The 25,593-nt window shown below is 40.4% G+C and overlaps 1 protein-coding gene across 3 annotated transcripts in view; it reads right to left on the bottom strand.

The window, feature by feature from the left end:
• The window catches only part of LOC126195277 (DNA helicase MCM8-like), a 180,482-nt gene that overhangs the window by 92,644 nt on the left and 62,245 nt on the right, over positions 1–25,593 (bottom strand). For all 3 annotated transcript variants that reach the window (XM_049933825.1, XM_049933816.1, XM_049933834.1), the window contains 3 exons: positions 10,287–10,543; positions 10,087–10,191; positions 9,848–10,006 (listed from right to left, as the gene is read on the bottom strand). In XM_049933825.1, the coding sequence (XP_049789782.1) occupies positions 9,848–10,006; positions 10,087–10,191; positions 10,287–10,543 (521 nt within the window). The remainder of the gene's footprint in view (positions 1–9,847; positions 10,007–10,086; positions 10,192–10,286; positions 10,544–25,593) is intronic.

The following is a 25,593-nucleotide window of genomic DNA, read 5'->3' on the forward strand; positions in this document are numbered from 1 at the left end:
GTCAGTGCCCTAGATCGGCACTTTGTTTTAAATTGTCAAAAACTTAACTAACAGAAGTGCATTTACTAATCTCACATTTTTTATGCTTGGTTTTTTACCCCCAACACTCTGTATGAGGGGAAAATTTTAGTTATTGAATCAGTGAGTGTCCATTCAGGAGACACAAAGCAAACCACCTATCAACAGAACATTGCCTGCAGGAAAGATGACACGGTATCACCACAATTTTATTTGAGAACACTGCACTTTTCATGATGTGTATCACCTTATGCAGTTATGTAAGAAATAGTTACGTTATTTGCTACAGTCCATGACACGAACAATTGGCAAAAATGTTCAGGTAAAAGTTTTGACAAATTGTACTTTGTAAAACATGACTTCATAAATATCAACTTAACTAATAAATACATTGGCAAGTCAATTTCCTGCAGGAAGTACATAAATATCACTTATAAACAAAGTGATTAATATAGGTGAAAGACATCACATGACTAAATATGAAAACAAATAGCCAATTTCTAGTTGAACCAGGACAAAATTACTTTCAATTCAGGAAAATAAATTGTTTTTAAGACAATGGCTTAACTGTGGGATAACAATGGGATCTCCAGTTGTAGGTGGTGTAAAAAATATTTTGACCTATCCTGTTGAACACATTATGTTCCCAAAAATAATTTCAAATAAAAATACAACAGAATGTACTTGAACAGTTTTTGGTATTGCTGAGCAACACTCAGACAATAAATTTTAAATGAACACATTGCCATTTGACTGTATTGTTGTTTATTTAATTACAACCTAGGTTTCAGCCTGTTATGTCATTTATCAATCACTTGAAAATGGCATAACAGGCCGAAACCTTGGTCATAATTACACAAATAACACAGTCAAATAATGTTGTGTTCATTTTTAGGAAAAAAAGACTGTACCTGATAATGTACATGAATACATCTTCTGCTTAACAGATAAGTCAACATCAAAAATTTACCAATTACATACACAAACTTTTCAGATATAACAATTTAAAACAATAACCTGGACTTTAAAAAAATTAATTTAAACCACCAACAAATGACACAATCATACACCAAACTTCAAATCAATCACACTCACAAAAAGCAGCAGCACTCTGATATGGACTGATAGTCAAAACACTATGACCACATGCGTAAAAATGTGTCAGTTTATCTTTGGAATGGAATACAGAAGCAATTCAGCAATGCATGGTTTCAAAAAGTCCTTAGATCGTATTCAGAGGTATGTAGCAGCAGATGACTAAACGCAGGTCACACAATTCTCATAAATTACAGGCCAGTGGTTTGTAGGTGAGAAGCTGGCACTTGATAGTGTCCCAGATGTACTCCATCGAGTTCAGGTCAGGCAAATTTGGTGGCCAAAGGATCAACTTGATCTCACCATCATGCTCCTCCGACCTCTGTAGCACGATTCTGACCTGCTGAAATGAACAGCTATTCTGCTGGAAGATGCTATTGCAGTCAAGGAAGACAGGAAGCTCGAAGGGTTACAAGCAGTCCATAGTAACATTCATGTAGTCCGTATCTGTCACTGTGCCTTCCGTTATCAACACATATACAATGAAAGCTCAGGCGGATGTCTCCCACAACATAATACCGCCCTCACTGGTCTGAGTACGTGGTGCAATGAACATTTCAAGCAGCCATTTGTCTGGATGACTATGTCTGGACATGACCATCACCCTGGTGTAACAAGAAATGTGATTCATTTGACCAGTAACAATGTTTCATTGATGCACGGTCCTGTCTCAATTATACCATGTCCACTGCAATCACAACTGATGACGTAATTGGGTTACAGGATACACAGCAATCACCTGCTGTAGAGCCCCACACTCAACAATGTGTGTTAAACTGTGTCGCCTAAAACACTTGTGCTTGTACTAGCTTTCTATTCTGTCATCATATCTGCCAGCTGCCAGACTGCTGCTTTCCTGCTTTACAGAGTGGGCAAGCCTCCAACCTCAACATTGTGTGATGAGGCATGGATGTCCAATACATTGGTGTCTACAAATGGTTTTACTGTCCATCACCACTTTTCACAGACATTCACATCAGTTGGACGTAAGGTCCACCAGTTATGCAAGCTCCCAAACATGTTTCAGCGCTTCTGTGCCATCATCAGTGGGTTTCTGTTTTATTTAATCTGTAATGTGAACATTTTTACTAAATGAATGTACAAAATTATGGGCATATTTAGTTCAGACAACAATTTGTTTCTTTTGTGTATTATTTATTACAAGTAGCTTGTCATCTGCAACCAAACAATGTAGATGAGAAATTTTGTTGGAAGTTAACCTATCATTTTGTTGATTGGCAACTCCAGTTATTGTGATCGTTTCATAGCTTTGGTTACTGATAATAACTTGACACCAGTGCCTATGAGTTTAATTTGTACACCACAGCACTGAAGATGATCACTATGTGATTGAAAATTGATTTTGCTGTCAATAAACTATCAATATTACGGCCAATGCTGACCTTCCTTCCAACTATCATTTTGTACTTTAAACGTAAATTTCACAGCAGTGTCACCTCAACAACCAATTCCCCCATTTTGGCCTCTGCCATCACTAAATATACACAGAGCAGTACTACTCTGTGTACACTTAGTATTCGTATGTTTTCTTTTAAAGTACTGTGTATTATATTTACATTCATGAGATGCACTACAAATTTTAAGTAATGACTAATGCAATATGAAGGCTTAAACCATTTTAACCCTTCATCTGTGAACATGGTCCAAGACTGAAACCAGTAGATATTTGGGTTTAAAATAAAAACATCTGATGGTTCAACTATGCATTTCATACAGAATTCGTTGAATTTGGTGCCAGTTATTACAATACAACACAGTCTTGCTACAGTCATTGAGGACTGAAATATTATTTGCATTACTGAGTTTATTCATTTCATGCTAATAATACAGTTAACTGACTTGACTTTGTACTTTGAATTTTATTTTTTGTATGTAGTTTAAGCCCTTTACTTTTTAATGATACAGGATTTTGCAGTATTGTTTGTAGTACTCTTGTAAGTCTCAATAAGAATTACTCTTCTATTTTAATTAAAGCTCTCTGTAGCATAAGACTCTTCAATATCAGATGTCAGAACCCCTCTGCTCCATTGCCATTGTATTTATTTCTTCCCCAGTGTGAAGGGAAACTAGATTCATAGTATTCTAAGAATAATTTTAGGAGAGCATTAAATTTCCTCATCAAATGTGTGCCAACAATAAAATACTTAAGTTGTTTCTCACTAAAGAGCTCTAGATAGCGTGTAACTGAGTGTTAATAAAAATCTCCATAATCAACCACTACACTTTTAGTTTTTATTTAAGACACATTTTGGAGGCTTTCCTCCATCATAAGGTAGTATGTAAGGTGTTTAGCTCAATTGCATTGCTCTAAGGAAAACCAATTCTGTCAAAATATCTAGGAAACAGTTCATCACTTTGGTTGGTTGGATGATTGATTAGGGGTGGGGGGGGGGGGGTGGGGGGTGGAAGGGATGGGGTGGGGGGAAGAGAACCAAGCAGTGAGGTCATTGATCCCATGATCAAAGGAGTCAGAAATTAAGGGAGGAGCAACACTAACAGCACAGTCCAGTCCAGTCCAGTCAAGGGAAAACAGGAAAACAAAGAAGTAAAAGGAGAAAACAGGGGGGAGGGGGGGCGGGGAGAACAGGGGTGCCCCAGAAACACTAAGCATAGTGGGGCACCAGCACTGCTATTGACCCATTCTGATCCCCACATCCTACCAATATCACGACACAACAGGGACAACACTAGGGGAATAAGACACAAGGAAAGGGGAAACAAAACTGCACAAAATACCAGACAAAATGTATGGAAAAGGCATGGAGAACCTGGCCGGAGTAGAGGCAAGGCAAAGGCCTCCATACCCAATGCCAACACTAACTGAAGGACTCTAAATCCACAGGAAAATGCAAGGAATTAAAGCTGAGAAAACAAAAAACTTTTGTGAAGAAAATCGAAGACAGATGTAACCATGCAAGGGTTGTCTGCTAACACCAGGGATGAGGCAAATGGGACAGCATAATTAATGCGAAGGGCCAAAAGATGGAAGCATTCCAGCAAAATATGGATCACCGGGGGTGGTAACACAACTACAAAGGCTCATTGTGGAATAAAAAATCATGGGTTAACTTAATATGGCCGAAATGAAGATGGCAGAGCACGGTAGGTTCCAGCCGAGAGTGGCAGAGGGAAGAACACTATATGGTAAAAGTCTCCCTGTTTGCACGAAGTTTACTAGACAGTGGGGTAGACAACCACGAGTTGGCCCACAACTGAGCAAAAAGTGATTTGATGTAAAGTTGAAAATCTGCACCTGGAAGTGTCACAGGAAATGGGGGTAGGCTGCAGCCCACCCAGCCAGATGATCATCAAGTTCATTACCCAGAATACCTAAGTGGCTGGGAACACAAAGGAAATCAACTGAACAATCAGCATCACCAAGATCGGCAAGAAGGACATGGATGGCAGAGACCCAGGGGTGGCAGGAAAAACACTAAGAGATAGTCTGAATGCCCTCACTGAAACTCTACATAACTAAACTTGCTTGAGGAAGCACCATTTAACAAAAGAAGAGGGCCCAATAGATGGCAATCAGTTCTGCAGTTAACGCCCCAAACATGGCAGGCAAGAGACGATTTTCCACACCAACAGAAAATGTGATGGCATACACCATATTTTTGGCGGATTTAGGGTGATCGGTATAAAAACAATGGGATACTGAAACTCCGATAAGAGCGTTCAGAACAAACAACGGAACACCGTTGGAGCAATGGAGGTTTTCGGACCCTGGAAGAGATATATCTGAATCCAAGGCTGAGGAACTAACCAATGGGGAATGGTTGGGAGAGAACATGGGGGAGAGGGCAAGGAGGGGAGATGGAAATCATCGTGGCGAGAAGCGAGGCAGAGCCCAACCAGTAAACCCATCTGAGGGCAGACAGCAAGCAAGCTATAGCCCAAAGCCACGAAATGAAAAGAACAGGAGGGTTGAGCAGGGGAAGAGCAGATGGTGTGGCATAGGACACGAAATATGCGACTACCAAACTAAAGGGGGAGGAATCCCTGCGTCAACTAGAAGATTATCGACAGGGCTAGTGCGAAAGAAACCGGTGGCTAACTGGATACCACAAGGGTGAATCAGGTCCAAGAGGAGCAGCATGGAAGAAGAAGCTGAACCATAAACTTGACAATCATAGTCCAGACAAGACAGAACTAATCCCCAGTGAAGGCGGAGAAGGGTTGAATGATCCACATGCCAAGAGGTCTGGGGAGGGAAGCGAAGGACATTAAGTTTATGAAAAGAGTCAACCTTCAGAAGCCATATGGAGTGACCCAGTAAGATTGTTGTTAAGAAGACCTAATAAATGGAAATGACGGACTACAGTCAGGTACTGAACATCAAGGTAGAGCTCCGGACCAGCGTGGACCATAGTATGGTGACAGAACCGCATCATCCTTGACTTAAGGGGAGAGAATTGAAAGCCGTGCAAGTAGTGTCCACGTAGACGCACACTTGATGGCACTACAGAGCTGTTGTTCCACAGAGGCTGCTGAGAGGGAGTTAGCCCAAATAAAGAAATTGTCCATGTACAGAGCAGGGGATGACCAACGGCCTGGCAGTGGCCACGAGTCCATTAACAGTGATGAAAAAAAGAACACTTAACACAGAGCCCTGTGGAACACCATTTTCCTGGGTCTGCGGACAGCTGGAAATGGTGTCAACCCAAACGCTGACTGGAGGGACAGGAACTTGTGAATAAGAATCAGGAGGGGACCCTGAAGACCCACCCCCCCTCATGGTGCATAAGGAGGATGTGATGGTGCCCAGTTGTGTCTTAGGCCTTATGGAGACTGAAGAAAACTGCAACAAGATGGCAGCACTGAGAAGAGACTTGCCGAACTGCGGTTTCCTATTGAAGCAGATGATCAATCCGAGACTGTCCATCCTGAAAGCCATACTGGTAATGAGATAAAAGTTCCCAAGATTGGAAGACTCAATTGAGCCAAAGAGTCACCATTCATTCCAGTAACTTGCAGGGGACACTGGTCAGGCTGACTGGCCAGTAACTAACAAAGTACGATGGATCCTTGTCGGGTTTAAGGACAAGAGCCACAACACTGTCTCACCATTAGAGGGGAAAATGCATTGGAGCCAAATACGGTTAAACACCCAGAGGATATATTGTCGTTGTAGAAGACTGAGGTGTTGAAGCAATTGGTTATGGATGGAATCAGGGCCAGAGGCTGAATTGTGGGAAGAAAAGGGGGTCAGAAGAAGCTCCAATTCAGTAAAAGGTTCACTGTAGTATTCCACCTGACAAAAGTAAAACCTAAGTGGGAAGCTTCAGGCTGCTGTTTCCGGAAGAGTAAGGCACTTGGAAAGGAGTTTGACACTGATGCTGTCACAAAATGGATCCTGAGGTGTTCCACAAGAACTCGATCTGTAACAAGGCCATCAGGAAGGGCGAGGCCCAGAATGACACTCTCAACCTTGGAGGGTGCGGGGTGTAGTCCACACCCGTGACAAAGTGACAGAAGGACCTTGAGAGGAGATAAAATGTTCCCAACTCAGTCACTTGCTCTGTTTGATTGATTAAGTAAGGGGCTTTGATGCAAAGACATTTTATGGTAATATGGCTCAATGGCAAACAAAGATTGCAGTGGCAATGGCTGGCCAACAGTGAAAAGGGCCCATCAAGCAGGAAATGGCAATGCCAGCAGTACAGATTATTTTATCTGAAAGATCACAGATGACTTCATCAATACAATCTGACAAAGAAGGTGTAAACATGACCTGTGAGGTATATAGAGGCCAGTCAGCGTGGTGGAAAGCACAGCGGTGCAATCTGGTTATCAGGAGGTGGGATGAGAATGAGAGAATCAACAGGAGGTGGTCACTATCACAGACATTGTCGTATTGCGACCAGTGCAAAGAAGGAAAAAGGGCAGGGGAAGAGAGCGAAAGATCACTGGCAGAGAAGGTGCCATATGCAACACTAAAACGAGTAGGGGAACCATCATTAAGAAGGCACACGTCATGGTCTGCAAGAAATTGGTCAAAGAGGAGTCCTCGACCAGATGAAGAAGCACAGCCCCCACAAAGGGTGATGGGCTTTAAAATTCCCAATGAGGAGGAAGGAAGGGGGGAGTTGCTGAAGGAGGGCAGTTAGGACAGCAGTTGTAGATGACCTGTCAAGAGGGATACAGAGATTGCAAACCATGACTGCAGAGCCCAATTGGACCTGGATAGCAACTGCTTCCAAAGTGCTACAAAATGGGATCCACGTACCAACAATGTCCATATAGATCAATGTGCAAATGCCAGCGGAAGCCCTCAAAGAGGCAACCCAGTTCCGACAGAAACCATAAAACCCACAACAGTTCACTGAGCGAATATCAGTAAAATGAGATTCCCGGAAAATGACACAAGCTACCAAGTAAAAAGCAATAAGGGAATGCAACGCAGGGAGGTGACGGTAGTATCCACTAAAGTTCCACTGAATAAGCATGGAGCGGGTATCAAAAGGGAAGCGAACAGGCTGGAGTCAATTAGGCCATCGGGTCACTATTCGTCACCAATGAGCATAGGGTGACGTCCACAAAAAAGAGGTCAGACTCAGGTTGTGACTGGGGGAGATGGCACCAGTGGGACACGGGGGTGGGGGCTTGGCCTGGGACTTATCTTACTTTTTCATAAGTTGAGGAGAGCAGGACACAGAGGGATAGCAGGTTTCTGCAAGATTCGGAACTGAAAGACAGTGGGCAACCTCAAGGTGTACAGACTTTGTGTCCTGTGGACAAGATATGGTAGCAGGCCCCTGGCCTGAGAGACACTGGCAGGAGGGGTCCCAGGGGAGAGTCCCATCATCTGTGGGTGCTGAAGGAGGGGGGACAAGGGCTGGCCTCATGGAGTGGGTGTCCATATTCACCACATAGAGGGTCCGCCGTACAGCGGAAAGATATGTGCCCGAAATGCATGCACCCAAAACACCTCATGAGTGGCAGGACATATGGCTCCACATCACACCGATAAAATATACCCTTGAACTTCTCCAGGATGGTATCTCCTACAAATGCCAGAAAAAAGTCGCCAGTGTCAATACCATTGTCCTTAGGACCTTTCTGAACACGCTGAACAAAATGCATGCCCCATCATTCCAAATTGGCCTGGAGTTCATCAGTTTGAAGCATGAGGTCCCTATGAAAAATGACTCCCTGAACCATAATCAAGGACTGGTGAGACGAAATGGAAGCCAGAATGTCAGCAAGGACTGCAGACTAGGTGGCAGAAGTTTTCATCAACAGTGAACCCGACTGCATCTTGCGGAGAGACTCCAGTTTGCCAAACTTGTCTTTAAAATTTACCACAAAAAATAATGGCTTTGTGACAGTGAATGTGTCTCCATTTGTGCTACTACACATGAAGCAGTGGGAAAAGTGTTTCACCCTAAGCCAGTGAGCCTGGCTGTCCTCCCCGGGTGTAACCAAGGAAGGGAAGGCCGGAGCTTCAGAAGAAGCGGCATTAAATGAGCCATTACCAACTGAAGAGATGGTTATAGAAGAATGGCCAGTTTTTTGGAGTTTTATACATTTCATATGCAAAGCATCCACCCTGATATCACCCAATCAGATAAGGGGCTCTCCACATGGTTGCCATCCAGCCATAGCAAGGACTGCCTGGCATGGCGGCCGTTGCCAAGGGTTCCAATGGTCCAGAATGACAAGCAACTACTCATAGGCATACGTGGGAAAGCAACAGCTCAGGTATCAGAAGTGTGTTCACTGTTTTGTCAGGGGGCTCTGCCAGATGGGTATATAACAACCCTATTACACAGAATGGCTACAAATGCTGGTGATCTACCCAGGAGGAGGGAGGCTACAGCAGGGAAGGAAGAGGGGGAGGAAGGAGGGAGAGGAATCTATAATGTAGACTCTAGGGAGGGAGTTCTTCCTCGATTGGCTCACACTATGGAAAGACAATTTAGAAGTGGACGTCAGAAGGGCACCAAAAATGCCAAAAAGGAAGAGTGAAAAAGAAAAGGCAAAGGGAACAAAACTGCAAGAAATACAGAAAACCAGGTGGATAGCCAGGTTGACATAAGTAAGAACACTGAGAGAGGGGAAGTGGGGGGAGGGGGGGTGCAGAGGGGAAGTGGGGGGTGGGAGGGGCAGGGGGTAAGAAGGGGGAGGAGCGAGGATGGGGAGAGAGGGAGGGGGATGGGGAAAGAAATGCAGCCAGGGAAGGAAGAATGGACTGCAATAGGTTGGGAGCCCCCCCTCGGAGCCACGCACGATCTCACGAAAGATTGAGTCCCCAGCGAGAGGGGGGGGGGGGGGGGCATTCACTTTGTATGCAGGAATACTTTTGTTGCATTAGTAAGAAATATTTTGGAAAAAACGCACACACACACACACACACCTGTAACTCATCCATTCATTCACTCTCTCTCTCTCTCTCTCTCTCTCTCTCTCTCTCTCTCTCTCACACACACACACACACACACACACACACACACACACACACACACTGTTCAATGGATTCCTTGGTGAGAGAGAATTCTATGGGATGTGGAACAAAACTAAATATATGTTGTCACAGACATCTGGCTACAACAAAGTGCTTATATAGATTATAACTACCAGGTATAACTAATAACAGCTGGCTAGTGTTAAATTTGCATACTTTGCTTCAAGATGGAGTATTATTTACTAACTTCAAATAATTTAGACAGAGGTAATTAGATAATTTTTCCTGTAAAAACAAAAATGTTACCTTTACAGCATAGAAATCCTTCGCATTTAATCTGACACCAAATGCAGACTTTCTCTCCTCCAAAGATTGACTCTTATTGTTAACAACTGACACAGCATCTATATACAGAAGGAACATGCTGGGTGCCTTACGTTTCTGATTTTCTTCATTATTCCGGACCTAAAATACATTCAGCTTATATATACCAATAAAATAATGGACAGCAATTTCTATTTAAATCGTAAAATACCTGTGTATACCTTAATAATGCCAATAACAGTTACAACGTCCCCTGGAACACACGAATCTAAAAGGTCCTCCGTGAGCTCACATTCTACAGTGCGTGGGACCCTACCACCTTCACGCTGTGAATCAGTGCTACAGGCATTAATTATTGAACCATTGTACATGAAAATATTAAGTTTCTCAAAAGTTACAAATAAGTTAATTGCTGTCTTACTCTGTCATCTGCAACTAGTTCCTGCAAACGTACTGACTGCCAATTAATAGTTTGTGTGTATGGAGATGAATGAAGAGGAGTGAAAGTTCTTCCTCTGCATCCTCCAGTTCTGCACTTTGTTGGTATTGTGAGCACTCCTTCAGGTTGTTTCACACACTGCATGCCATGACATATATTACACTCAAATGCCATCCACACACATAGAAGTTTTACACTGCTGACCCTTATGATTGTACCATGCACAGCTACTAATTTTCCTACACAGACAAAAAAATAAAAATAATCATCATACTGTAATATACTGCAAAATAAAGAATACTTTTTTCACCACTCACTTATCTTTATTGTGGGGAAAGAAATTTTAAAAAGATAATTATAAGCAGACAGCATAATACACAATTAGCCCCTTATAAAAATACTGAGACGGACCTTCAGGAAAGATGACAAATATTTTCTGCATCAAATACGCTGTTATTAATACATACAAATGGACTATGTTTACATCGTGGATAAAAGTGACAGAAACTACCAGGAAAAAAAAAATTTCTAGTAACAGTTCTATTGTAGAAAATGATATGTTGGGGAAGTAACTGGTCCATTTACTATACACAAAAGTTTGACACGAAAATGGCACCAACTTTTCTCTTTACCAGCCAGTATCATGTTAAGGATTATCTGCTGCCAATATGACACCTTTAATTAATGACAAAAATGTCTTGAGCTGGTATCTATGACTGCCAGATATGAGATCTCCATTCTTATGTGAAATGCCCACAGTCATTTTGAATTTAGCCAAAAAGACATATACTTTGTACTGTTCATCATATACATCATATATGCTTTATGAAAATGATATTGATGACTACAAAAACTTAAGATTTAAACTGAAAGCTGCAAAAGTTCCACAAATTTTTATTTCCAATCTAGTGATGTACAGAGAGAAGGATTCTCCAGTGTACATTATTCTGGAAATAAGATAAAAGTCAAAATTCTGTATGGTTTTTTGGTGAATGGTATATGGTTAGCAGAATCTACACCTCATCTGCCCCCTCCCCACCACGCCTTTCCTCTAATTTCCTGTTCCACTTGCAGAAGATACACAAGATGAAATATTTGCAGCATCCCTCTTCAATATCATAATTTCTGTACTTCTCTTGTTCAATAAGGAAGGTAAAAGTTTAAGGAAATAAGTGTTTCTTGGCCTTTGCTGAAATATTTTATCCCCATGATGCACAGCACTTTCCTTGTAGCCTCTCCCTTAGGGGTTTACTGAAAATTGTGTGACAGCCTCACACTAACTAGAGAAACTCGTAGCAAATTGCACAGCTGTTCTTTGAATTTCTTCTCTCCTTTCCTACCTCCTCTCACTGTCCCCCACTAATCCTACTTAGTAAGGGTCTCAGTTCAGTGATCAATACTTGAGAAGTGGTGAAAAAAGGGTTTTATATGTGAATATCTTCATCGGTGAACTACATCTCTTTATGATTTCTTCAATAAAATTCACACTCCAATCGGCCTACCAATAGAGAGAACTTAACTGGTTGTTTGATCTTCGATCTCTGGGCAGTTACTCCAAGATATAACATAGCTGTCACTGGTTTCAGTGATTGATTGTCAATTGTGTATGTTAGGGCTTTTCATCTAGTAATGTGGTCCAGTCTTTTCATTATGCTTTTATCTGCAAGTCATCCCAAATTTTGTAACAATTTTCAAACATTGCACTTGTAAGGGGACATCCTCCTCTAGCTTTACTTTTCCTCAACAGTAGTAGTCAATATCAGTAATATTATTCAAATTTTGGACAGGTCCCTTTTATCTCCAGCTGTTTTTCTGAAAAATTTCACATAATTTTATACACAATATGTTATATTTCAAGCTAAAATTTACGAAAAGGAATTACTTTATTTTTTATGTTACAATCGATAAATTCTAGCTCTGTATCTACATTTAATATTTATTGATTTATTTATTTTTAGAAGTATTGAAATTACGAATTATTTGGCATATTTAAAATTTCTTTTATGAGTTAAGCAATTTAGTATTGTTTATTATGTTTATTTCTGGGTTAATTTATGAAATAATAATCAAAACTAATAGAAATTCATTTGTCAAGAAAAACTGTAAACCCTTTGGAATATTATTATTACTGTAGAGTGAGGTAGCAGTAAGCATGCCTCTGATGTGATCAGATGTATTTTTGTATTTTGGGCGAACAATGTAATTTCGGCTTTGTTAAAGTGAAAATCCTAAACACTGTGTGATATACTAAATGTGACAGAATATATTAATGTTAAAACAAAAATTCTGCAATGACATTCTTCAAAATTATTTATATCAACTGAACCATCAAGACCTAAAATGTGAGACTTTCAGCATCAAGAATCTGGCCCCTAGACATGAAGAACTGGAGAAAACTCTGCAAGAACAAATAAGTAGACTAAAAAGCTTATCATAATCTTACTCCTCTCGAGTCTTCAAAAAAGACTTTGCTCGTCATGAACAACAGCTGAAACAAAGAAGGAAGGGGGAGATTACACACTGCAACTGCCTCATTTACAAACAGGCCCAGATAGCTAAGAACAGTTAGCAAGGCCGTATAGATGAAAATTGTGAACAGTAATAGTTCTATCACACTTTCTTGTGGTATACCAGATGCTACTTAAGGTCCTGATGATACTTCCCTGTTCAAAACAACACACTGTGTTCTGTTCTCTAGGAGCCTCCGAACCAACTGCATGCCAATTATTTGTAAATAGAGAATCTTCATTCAGCTAACAAGAAAAACAAAACATTAGCAACTCATTGCTTAAGTGCTAATACACTTTTTTTAAACATGAACTATAATATCATAAATAATATCAGTTATGCCTCTTAATGAACAAAGATTAGTTTGAGTTTTATTTGTGGCCAGTTAAAACTGCAGTACATTGTAGTTCTTTTCTAAGAGGGATGTTGTCAGTTTATTTTGATCTTAGGTTTCATAAGGTCATAAAAACAAATATTGTTTGCATCATTTAAAATTATATTACCAAGCAGAAGCTTTCTGTAATCAAGGAAGTCAATACTGCATTATTCCATATATTAAGTTGTCTTTTAGAACACTTATTTTGTAACTGTGGTACTTAATATATGCATTGTAAATAAATATAAAAGTACTTGCTCACCTGCAGATATATGAGATTTTGATTTTCTCTAATAAAACACAATATATAGTTACAACTTTCCATTTCTAGCATTATTATAAGACTCATACAGAGAGGCTGATAATTCCTGTACAGACTTTGAAACTTTACTGCTTAACACCAGCATATACATGGTTAAACTAAAAGGTAAGAATATACTCTCTCAAAAGGCTGCTCTTTACTGATCTAGTGGAAAAATGTTGTCTTATTGAAGAATTCATGAATGTCAATTTTATCATTGAAAACAATAGTAAGTGTTAGATTAAAACAGCAGCTGCATAGTACAGAACGGGGAACAGTGGCTTTTCTCAAAGTAGCTGGTTTTTTCCTTGCATACACAGTGTAATCCACACCTAATTAGCATAAATATTAGTTTAGTAGATTTGCAGTAGCCTTAATTTGTTGTTGGCGTACTTTGCAGAAGTAGCCAGCAGTGGTTAATATACAGGATGTATCAAAAAGAATCATCCAATTTAAAAAAATCGTAAACTATTATGTTGTTTGAGATATGTGCGTGAACGAAGTACTGTTGGAAAGAGAAAACTATCAAGTTTTATATGGTTCTCACTAGGTAGCAGCAATGTGCGCCCACTTCAGTTCTAGTAAAAATCGTGTCAACACAACAGAAAGCATTTTGTGTTCTACATTTTGCGCAGTGCAGATCAGTAATAACTGTTTAGTGTGGTGAGACAAGGCAGTACATGATCTGGATAGGGGAGCAGTAGTACAGCTTTTAGTGATAACAGAAAAGGTAACTTGAGGCAATGGGAAACAAGTTAGCAAAATGTGCATTTTCAACTTCTCGCAGCGTAATGAATAATTTATTAAATTTCGGGCACGCAGCTGCGCAAATAAAATTTCCTCCACCCGAAATTTAATGAATTAAGTTAGCAAAAGTTTAGGCCAGGGGGGGATTGCGAGAATCCAGGATATGCTGGAGAGAGAATTCCCAACTGAATTGTTCGAAAAAACTTGTGCCAGAAGGAAGTACCCTTACAGCCAAGTAGTAAAGCACTTGTTTAAATCATTAGTGTTGAGGTGTGCAGCATGTTCGGCAACTGGATGATCGAAGTTTGCGGTTTGGCACAGTTTGACAGTGGGCATTCATGTGAGAGGACAGTTGGTTACTTGAAACTTCCTGGCAGATTAGAACTGCATGCTGGACTGAGACTCAAACTCAGGACCTATGCCTTTCGCGGGCAAGTGCTCTACCAACTGAGCTACCCAAGCACGACTCACGACCTGTCGTGACAGCTTAATCTGCCAGGAAGTTTCATATCAGCACATACACTGCTGCAGAGTGAAAATTTCATTCTGGAAACATCCCCTACGCTGTGGTTAAGCCATGTCTGCACAATATCCTTTCTTCCAGGAGTGCTAGTTCTGCAAGGTTCGTAGAAGAGTTTCTGTGTGCAGAAGAGCTTCTGTGAAGTATGGAAGGGAGGAGACGAGGTACTGGCAGAATTGAAGCTGTGAGGATGGGTCACGAGTCATGCTTGGGTAGCTCAGCTGGAAGAGAACTCGCCCGCAAAAGACAAAGGTCCCGAGTTCAAGTCTCAGTCCAGCACACAGTTTTAATCTGCCAGAAAGTTTCATATCAGTGCACACTCCACTGCAGAGTGAAAATTTCATTCCAGTTGGTTACTTGTCAGGTCCACATAGAATGCTGTATAGTAACTGCAGCTCAGCTGATATATAACACGGCTGCTTTCACACGTGGCCTTGCCTTTTATTGGGTAAGAAATGGCTGTGACTGGACTGTGATAGGAAGTAGTGGGTGGATGTGGAGGCAGGTCTCACACCTGGAATGAACACAAGGGACTGATTCATAGTGTCCATCCCTACTCCAATTGTGCTCCCAATCCTGCAACCCATGGGTCATTCCCTGATGGTTGACACAGACGCAAGACTTGTTCCACTCATCCACCCACACCCTCCTACTGCAGTTCAGTCACAGGCATCTCCTACCCAATAACAGACAGGACCACATGTGAAAGCAGCCATGTAATACAGTATATCAGCACTGTTCTAAATGGCCATGACAAGTAACCAACTGTCCCCTCGCATGAACGGCCAATGCAAACTGTGGCAAACCGCATACTTGATCATCCAGTCACCATAAATGGTGCGCACCACAATGAATTCAAAAGACGCTACACTACACGTGCCTTTCAGATACTCCATTCTAACACAAGTTTCTCTAAACTACACAGGTGGGAATTGTCCCTCCAGGCATAAATGACAAACACATAACACAGGCAGTATATCTAGATAATATAATATGCAATTTAGACCTAAAGAAAACAGAATTTTACACAGTCAAACTAAGCATTTCCAATCACAAGGGACTATGACTCAGACAAACTCTCAGTAGTAAAATAATCCAAACTTGTAATGAACAGAGAAGTGTTACATGATTGATTAATGTCTCACAGCTAAACCAGTTCAATAAAATGGGATAAAATAATAATCAATGCAGATGCTAATGAATCAACCAAAAAATTTCTAGATAAGTTAACTTTGAAGCATGTTGTCCTAAATGCTATAGAAGAAACCAGACAGGCAGAGTCCCTGTACTAAACAACAAAATCTACAAAATTGGTACACCCCATGTCCAAGTACAAAAAGAATTGTGTTGTGATGCTACTGTACTACAATAGGTCAAATGCCTAGTGATGCTGACAATGGGGATGAGGGTAGAATCGTTACAAGCCTGAAATAAATGAAGCAAAGTGAAAAGCAAATGATGCATACACTGTGTACTGAAGTCAGTCAATAAATGTAAAGCTAAATGGTGAATTATTAAAACAGAAGTAAATCTTGATGATAAAGCACACAAGGAAATAATGCCGCCTAGCATTCGAAGTGCACATTTTGTCAATTTTTAATCATATGACGACATGGAGGACGTGAGTAAGGCAGAGCATCACTGTCACTAATAAGCAATGAACTAATAGATGGCTTTTACTGTGTATCAGAGAAGGTGATCACTGTATCAACAGCTAAGCTCAGAAACTGCGGAGAGGAGAATTACTGTGATCCTTCAGATTATATTGTTAAACATATCAGAAAGCAAATCATAATGTCACTGACTTAAATAATCTGAAAGCTACCATCCAATATTGCTCATACCTATAATATCCAAGGCAATATAATGTTGGTCTTTAAATATGTCTGCTTGTGTCTGTATATGTGTGGATGGATATGTGCGTGTGTGTGAGTGTATACCTGTCCTTTTTTCCCCCTAAGGTAAGTCTTTCCGCTCCCGGGATTGGAATGACTCCTTACCCTCTCCCTTAAAACCCACATCCTTTCGTCTTTCCCTCTCCTTCCCCTCTTTCCTGATGAGGCAACAGTTTGTTGCGAAAGCTTGAATTTTGTGTGTGTGTTTGTGTTTGTTTGTGTGTCTATCGACCTGCCAGCGCTTTCGTTCGGTAAGTCACATCATCTTTGTTTTTACATATAATGTTGTATTAAATTACAAATAGCTGCTACTTTGAGAATCATGAGCTACTTTCCATTTCACCCTTCAGTTTTACAACAGGTTTGTCTACAGAAAAAGCAGTAGGAACTCTTCTTACTAATACTCTTGGTGGTTTTGTGAAAAATTCCTTCAGTTTTGCCTTACTACCAGACCTAGGCAAAGCATATGACACTGTGTCACATGAAATACTCATAATAAAAGCTAGAATGCTATGGTATCAAGAACAACAAACTGGCACTAACTAGATCATACTTGACTAGCAGGCACCATAAGGTTTGGTACTTTGACCCTTTCTTTTTCTTGTGCACATCAAAGACTTGCCTGGTTTCTTCCCACAGAAGTCTATAATATATGCTGATGACACTACCCTGATTACCGTAGATAACCACTTGGAGGGGGTGAGGGGAAAATACAAAAGCAATGCTCAAAAAAGTTTGGCACTTGGCTCAACAATAACAAGCTTATACTAAACAACAGCAAGGCTGAAACAACGTACTTCTTCCTGCACAACCAAATGAAAAAGTACACAAGTGTGACATTGTTAGATTTCTCAGGAGCTACCTGGATCCCAAACTGACTTGGAATAGCCAAACCGAACAGTTATGTACCAAATTATCTAGAGTAGTTTTTATGTTAAGCAAATTAAAAACACTAATAAACAGCTACTACTATCTTCCTACTATGCCTTCTATTGGTCTTATCTGTAACAAGCAATAACCATGGGGCATTTATCCTGGTGCTCAAACAGAGTTCCTGTGGCAGGAGAAAGCTATAAGACCAATGACAGGAATTACAAGCTGAGAATCATGTTGAAAGATTTATAAAGAACTAAACATCTTGATTGTACCTTCCCTTTATAGTAAAACATGTCTTCTTTTCACAAAAAACTCTACCTTGCAGAGCAGCTATCCAGTCCCATGAAACTGTTGTTGTTGTTGGTGTTGTTGTTGTTGTTGTTGTGGTCTTCAGTCCTGAGACTGGTTTGATGCAGCTCTCCATGCTACTCCATCATGTGCAAGTTTCTTCATCTCCCAGTACCTACTGCAGCCTACATCCTTCTGAATCTGCTTAGTGTATTCATCTCTTGGTCTCCCTCTACGATTTTTACCCTCCATGCTGCCCTCCCATACTAAACTGGTGATCCCTCGATGTCTCAGAACATGTCCTACCAACTGATCCCTTCTTTTAGTCAAGTTGTGCCACAAGCTCCTCTTCTCCCCAATTCTATTCAATACCTCCTCATTAATTATGTGATCTACCCACCTAATCTTCAGCATTCTTCTGTAGCACCACATTTCGAAAGCTTCTATTCTCTTCTTGTCTAAACTATTTATCATCCACGTTTCACTTCCATACATGGCTACACTCCATACAAATACTTTCAGAAACGACTTCCTGACACTTAAATCTACACTCGATGTTAACAAATTTCTCTTCTTCAGAAACGCTTTCCTTGCTACTGCCAGTCTACATTTTATATTCTCTCTACTTCGACCATCATCAGTTACGTTGCTCCCCAAATAGCAAAACTCCTTTACTACTTTAAGTGTCTCATTTCCTAATCTAATTCCCCCAGCATTACCCGACTTAATTCGACTACATTCCATTATCCTTGTTTTGCTTTTGTTGATGTTCATCTTATATCCTCCTTTCAAGGCACTGTCCATTCCGTTCAACTGCTCTTCCAAGTCCTTTGGTGTGTCTGACAGAATTACAATGTCATCGGCGAACCTCAACGTTTTTATTTCTTCTCCATGGACTTTAATACCTACTCCGAATTTTTCTTTTGTTTCCTTTACTGCTTGCTCAATATACAGATTGAATAACATCGGGGAGAGGCTACAACCCTGTCTCACTCCCTTCCCAACCACTGCTTCCCTTACATACCCCCTCGACTCTTATAACTGCCATCTGGTTTCTGTACAAATTATAAATAGCTTTTCACTCCCTGTATTTTACCCCCGTCAGCTTCAGAATTTGAAAGAGAGTATTCCAATCAGAGACTATTCCAATCAACATAGTCAAAAGCTTTCTCTAAGTCTACAAAAGCTAGAAACGTAGGTTTGCCTTTCCTTAATCTTTCTTCTAAGATAAGTCATAGGGTCAGTATTGCCTCACGTATTCCAACACTTATATGGAATCCAAACTGATCTTCCCCGACGCTGGCTTTTACCAGTTTTTCCATTTGTCTGTAAAGAATTTGCATTAGTATTTTGCAGCTGTGACTTATTAAACGGATAGTTCGGTAATTTTCACATCTGTCAACACCTGCTTTCTTTGGGATTGGAATTATTATATTCTTCTTGAAGTCTGAGGGTATTTCGCCTGTCTCATACATCTTGCTCACCAGATGGTAGAGTTTTGTCAGGACTGGCTCTCCCAAGGGTGTCAGGAGTTCTAATGGAATGTTGTCTACTCCGGGAGCCTTGTTTTGACTCAGGTCTTTCAGTGCTCTGTCAAACTCTTCACGCAGTATCATATCTCCCATTTCATCTTCATCTACCTCCTCTTCCATTTCCATAATATTGTCCTCAAGTATATCGCCCTTGTATAGACCCTCTATATACTCCTTCCACTTTTCTGCTTTCCCTTCTTTACTTAGAACTGTGTTTCCATCAAAGCTCTTGATATTCCTGCAAGTGGTTCTCCTTTCTCCAAAGGTCTCTTTAATTTTCCTGTATGCAGTATCTATCTTACCCCTAGTGAGATAAGCCTCTACATCCTTACATTTATCCTCTAGCCATCCCTGCTTAGCCATTTTGCAGTTCCTGTCGATATCATTTTTGAGACTTTTGTATTCCTTTTTGCCTACTTCATTTACTGCATTTTTATATTTTCTCCTTTCATCAATTAAATTCAATATTTCTTCTGTTACCCAAGGATTTCTTCTAGCCCTCATCTTTTTACCTATTTGATCCTCTGCTGCCTTCACTATTTCATCCCTCAAAGCTACCCATTCTTCTTCTACTGTATTTCTTTCCCCCATTCCTGTCAATTGTTCCCTTATGCTCTCCCTGAAATTCTGTACAACCTCTGGTTCTTTCAGTGTATCCAGGTCCCATCTCCTTAAATTCCCACCTTTTTGCAGTTTCTTCAGTTTTAATCTATAGTTCATAACCAATAGATTGTGGTCAGAGTCCACATCTGCCCCTAGAAATGTCTTACAATTTAAAACCTGGTTCCTAAATCTCTGTCTTACCATTATATAATCTATCTGATACCTTTTAGTATCTCCAGGGTTCTTCCATGTATACAGCCTCCTTTCATGATTCTTAAACCAAGTGTTAGCTACGATTAAGTTATACTCTGCGCAAAATTCTACCAGGTGGCTTCCTCTTTCATTTCTTAGCCCCAATCCATATTCACCTACTATGTTTCCTTCTCTCTCTTTTCCTACGCTTGAATTCCAGTCACCCATGACTATTAAATTTTCGTCTCCCTTCACTACCTGAATGAAACTAGAAACAGTAATATACTGGATGTAGAATTTACATGACAATTCAAGATTCAAAGTACACTACTGGCCATTAAAATTGCTACACCAAGAAGAAATGCAGATGATAAACGAGTATTCATTGGACAAATATATTATACTAGAATTGACATGTGATTACATTTTCATGCAATTTGGGTGCGTAGATCCTGAGAAATCAGTACCCAGAACACCTCCTCTGGCCGTAATAACGGCCTTGATATGCCTGGGCATTGAGTTAAACAGAGCTTGGATGGCATGTACAGGTACAACTGCCCATGCAGCTTCAACACAATACCACAGTTCATCAAGAGTAGTGACTGGCGTCTTGTGACGAGCCAGTTACTCAGCCACCATTGACCAGACGTTTTCAATTGGTGAGAGATCTGGAGAATGTGCTGGCCAGGGCAGCAGTCGAACATTTTTTGTATCCAGAAAGGCCCGTACAGGACCTGCAACATGCGGTCGTGCATTATCCTGCTGAAATGTAGGGTTTCGCAGAGATCAAATGAAGGGTAGAGCCACGGGTCGTAACACATCTGAAATGTAACGTCCACTGTTCAAAGTACCGTCAATGCAAAGAAGAGGTGACCGAGACGGGTAACCAATGACACCCCATACCATCACGCCGGGTGATACGCCAGTATGGCGATGACGAATACACGCTTCCAATGTGCATTCACCGCGATGTCGCCAAATACGGATGCGACCATCGTGATGCTCTAAACAGAACCTGGATTCATCCAAAAAAATAACGTTTTGCCATTCGTGCACCCAGGTTCGTCGTTGAGTACACTGTCGCAGGCGCTCCTGTGTGCGTTGCAGCGTCAAGGGTAACTGCAGCGACGGTCTCCGAGTTGATAGTCCATGCTGCTGCAAACATCGTCAAACTGTTCGTGCAGATGGTTGTTGCCTTGCATACGTCCCCATCTGTTGACTCAGGGGTTCGAGACGTGGCTGCGCGATCCGTTTCAGCCATGCGGATAAGATGCCTGTCATCTCGACTGTTAGTGATACGAGGCAGTTTGGATCCAGCATGGCGTTCCATATTGCCCTCCTGATCCCACCGATTCCATATTCTGCTAACAGTCATTGGATCTCAACCAACGCAAACAGCAATGTCGCGATACAATAAACCACAATCGCGATAGGCTACAATCCGACCTTTATCAAAGTTGGAAACGTGATGGTATGCATTTCTCCTCCTTACATTAGATATCTCAACAACGTTTCACCAGGCAACGCCAGTCAACTGCTGTTTGTGTATGAGAAATCGGTTAGAAACTTTCCTCTTGTCAGCACGTTGTAGGTGTCACCACCGGCGCCAACCATGTGTGAATGCTATGAAAAGCTAATAATTTGCATATCACAGCATCTTCTTCCTGTCGGTTAAATTTCGTGTCTGTAGTACGTCATCTTCGTGGTGTAGCAATTTTCATGGCCAGTAGTGTAGTTTTAAACACATGAGAATGAATCTACATAACAACCTACCACCATCAATGAGAGATTTGCCTAATCATACTTTTGAGAAGCATCTTCATAAATTGTTAGTTGATAAGTGTGTTTACAGTGTTAAGGAATTTAAATATACACAGCAAATCTCCTTACTCCCATCTATTGTTCAAACCCATCACGTACTGTAACAATTAAGCTAAGAAGGAAATAAAAATTCAGTTTTTTGTATTCTTCAAACTGTTGAAGAGCATGTAAATAATGAAGAGTTGTAAGGCATGGAGTGTGAACAGTGTTTCTTACTATTTTCAAGAGCACCTGATCACTTAGACAATACCAAGGAAATTTCAAGCAATAAGACGGTAAAATATTAAATGTGATGTAAAACTTGAAGGGTAAAATTGTTTGTTTCAATTTACATTGGATAACAAATAAATAAAAATCAATGAACTCTTGAATGAAGGTAATTATTCAGAATGTCTGAATCAGTGATCTACATCACTTATAACTATAATTTAAAATATAACAGAATATTGCATGCGTAAACAGACGAGTCAATAGTTTCAATCTAACATTATACATGGTTCGGCAGTAAAACCTCTCGCATTTGATGTAGCCGGCATGTAAGATGTATTGAGGACATTGTTGTGGAGTGTGTTTTGTTTGAAAGTGGTGTACAATGCCATTTTCAGTAAGCATCATAGCATGGCTTAGTGAGCATCATGTGTTTGTTGTGGAGGAATTTATTCGTAATTGGTGATTAGTACTCAGCGAGCATTTCGGAGACGATTCAAACTTGGGTCAACGTGATCACGTCCCAGATAGAAAAACTTTTAACTGTGGGTGTCAAACTTTAGAAAGAAAGGTTCAGCACTGAAAAGAAAATCTACTGGCTGACCTTCGACTGCAAAAACACTGGAAAATGTGGCACATGTGAGAGTGTCTGTGCAACAATCACCAACACATTCAGCACTTAAATGTGCAGCTGCGCTGGGATTACCTGACAGGAGTGTCAGAAGAATTCTTCATAGAGAACTTCATATGCACCCCTTCAAAACGATGGTCACTCAGGAATTAACTGAAAGAGATTCTGAAACTCTCAGAGCTGTGTGTAAGGAAATTCTTCAAAACATTCCAACTGGCACTTTATTTCTTTGGATGAGGTCCATTTCCACTTATCAGGAACTGTAAACAAAAGAATTTCTGCTACTGGGCTGCAAGAAACCCTCATGAAATTGATCAGCGACCACTACACAGTCCTCATCTGACAGTTGGGAGCACCGTTGCTGAATGTTTTGTGTGGGGACCGTATTTTTTTGAAGAATGTGGCCACACGGTAACGATTAATTCAAACTGTTATAGTCACATGCTAGAGACTTTCCTCTAGCCTAGGCTAAACCAGATTATTGCAGATCATGAAGATCAAGAAGTGTGGTTCCAGCAAGATGGAGCAACATTCTGGTTTCTGGTCATCTTGTCTCTTTGCGAGGAGACACCGTGTGGCCCTCAATGTCACCTGACTTATTGTCTTGTGATTTTTTTTCTTTGGGGACGCTTAAAAGCTCTAGTATACAAACATCGTCGCACGACACTGCAAGCACTTAAAAGAGGCCATTACCCAAGAAGTCGCAGCCATTCCAAGAGAAATGGCATGAAGATGTATGGAGAACTTTCAGGACAGACTTCATCATGTGCCAACAATGGAGGATGTCGTGCCAACCTATTAAAATGAGGGAGGTTTTATTGCTCTTAACAAAATGGGTTCAGGTCCAGCCCTTCTGCGGTCAAGGCAGTTGAGAGTATGATAGCTAAAGTACACAATTGTTTTGAAAATAATAACAACAAATAATAATAACAACTTGAAACTGAGAAGGATTTTGAAAGCAACTTCTTCAAGAAAGAAAATGGACAACTGGTTCTAAACAATCAAGAAAACTGCAAGAAACTTGCCAGATGTTTCGAAGAACTACTTAACTGACCAGAACTGACACACGACAATGAGGACACTAACCATAATTCATTACCACCAGATGGACAAGATATGATCAGACAAATAAAAAGACTAAAAGACAATAAAGCATCAGGCAAAGATGGAATTGTAGCAGAAATCTCGAAATCAGCACGCTCAAACACCATAAAAGAAATCTTCAGAATCAGGCAAGACATTTAGCAACTAGCACAAATTCCAGGAGAATAAAAAAAATATTTATTTACCTGTTAAACAAGAGGGGAGAGAGAACAGATGTAAATAAGTACAGGACAATCTCACTAGCATCTATGCAATCTCAATGTCTTCTTGATAGAGTGCAGAAGCAACTTGAACCAAAAATTAATAGCAGGCAAGATCCAGACTAGGCCTTTTACATCCAGCACAAATCTTGAACCTAAAGCTAATCCTAAGACAGCAGTGAATTTGTAGGAAAAATTTAGTCTGCACACTTGTTGATTTCAGAAAGCCTATGACTCAGTTGACACTGAATCACTCTTTCAAATATTGAAAGAACAAGCTTTATATCTGAAAACACTTGCAATCATAAAACAGACCCTGACAAACACAAAGTCCTAGGTTAAATTTATGGGAGAACACCCAGATCCTTTCGAAACCAAAACAGGAGGAACACAAAGAGATGGGCTGTCTTCATTATTTTTCAACTGTGTCCTTGAGAAAGTGATAATAGAAATCAGTACCCACAACTGAACAGCCGATTACTTTAGGGTAGATACAAGTTAAATATAGATTGTCTACCATTTGCAGATGGTTTTGTTGTACTAACTTGCAACATTTCATCAGCCCAAAATCAGACTGAACTCCTGAAAAACCACAGAAAAAGTCAGTCTCAGATAGCTTCTGAAAGGATGGAGTACATGACCTGCAATAAAGCAGTACCAAAATTGGAGACAAAGTATGGCAATATCATATGAGTTCACCAATTTAAATATCTTGGTGAAACCATACGGGAAAATGGAATTGAAACAAAAACAACTGAATTTAGATGCCAAAAGATGTAAACTGCTTACTGACTTACCCAAAACATCTACCACAAGAAATTTACCTCAAAGCACACAAAACTATGACTTTACAATATGGTAATTTAACCAGAATCCCTCTGTAGATCAGAAACACTTATTTTGAACAAGAAAGCAGACAATGAAAACACTGAGAGAAAGGAACACAAAATCATGAGAAAAATTCTGGGCCCAAAACTTGAAGATTAACAATACCAACTCATTAGCAATCAGGAAATCAAATAATACAGAAATATTAGAAAATGTGTGTGATGATTCTATGAACAATTAAAAGAATGAAACCAGACAGACATGCAAAAGAAATAGTAGACTCTTTTGACAAAAGGAGCGAAGCCGAAATGGACATGATGAATGGGTTGGCAAGATCAAAACTGATCTGAAATTGGCAAGAATTACTCCAAAAGATGTCCAAAAATGTGAAATTGTCATGTCCAAAATTCACAAATGGTCAGTTGGTACACAGAAAAATCAAAGAAGAAGACTGAAACAACACTGTCTAAAGAGAGAAAGGAAGCCAAGCAACACACATCATATTTATCACTTGTTTTTAAATTCTTGTAACTCGATAGGATACTAGATCTTTGGCTTCAGCTTTAATGTTGGTCCAGTTTGTTTTCATTTTATTGCCACCAGGTCACCAACTTTGAACTCTGAGGCTATGTTCTGATGTCAGTCAAAGCTAGCATGGTT

The sequence above is a fragment of the Schistocerca nitens genome, chromosome 1 (genome assembly GCF_023898315.1).
Source record: "Schistocerca nitens isolate TAMUIC-IGC-003100 chromosome 1, iqSchNite1.1, whole genome shotgun sequence".
Lineage (NCBI taxonomy): Eukaryota > Metazoa > Arthropoda > Insecta > Orthoptera > Acrididae > Schistocerca > Schistocerca nitens.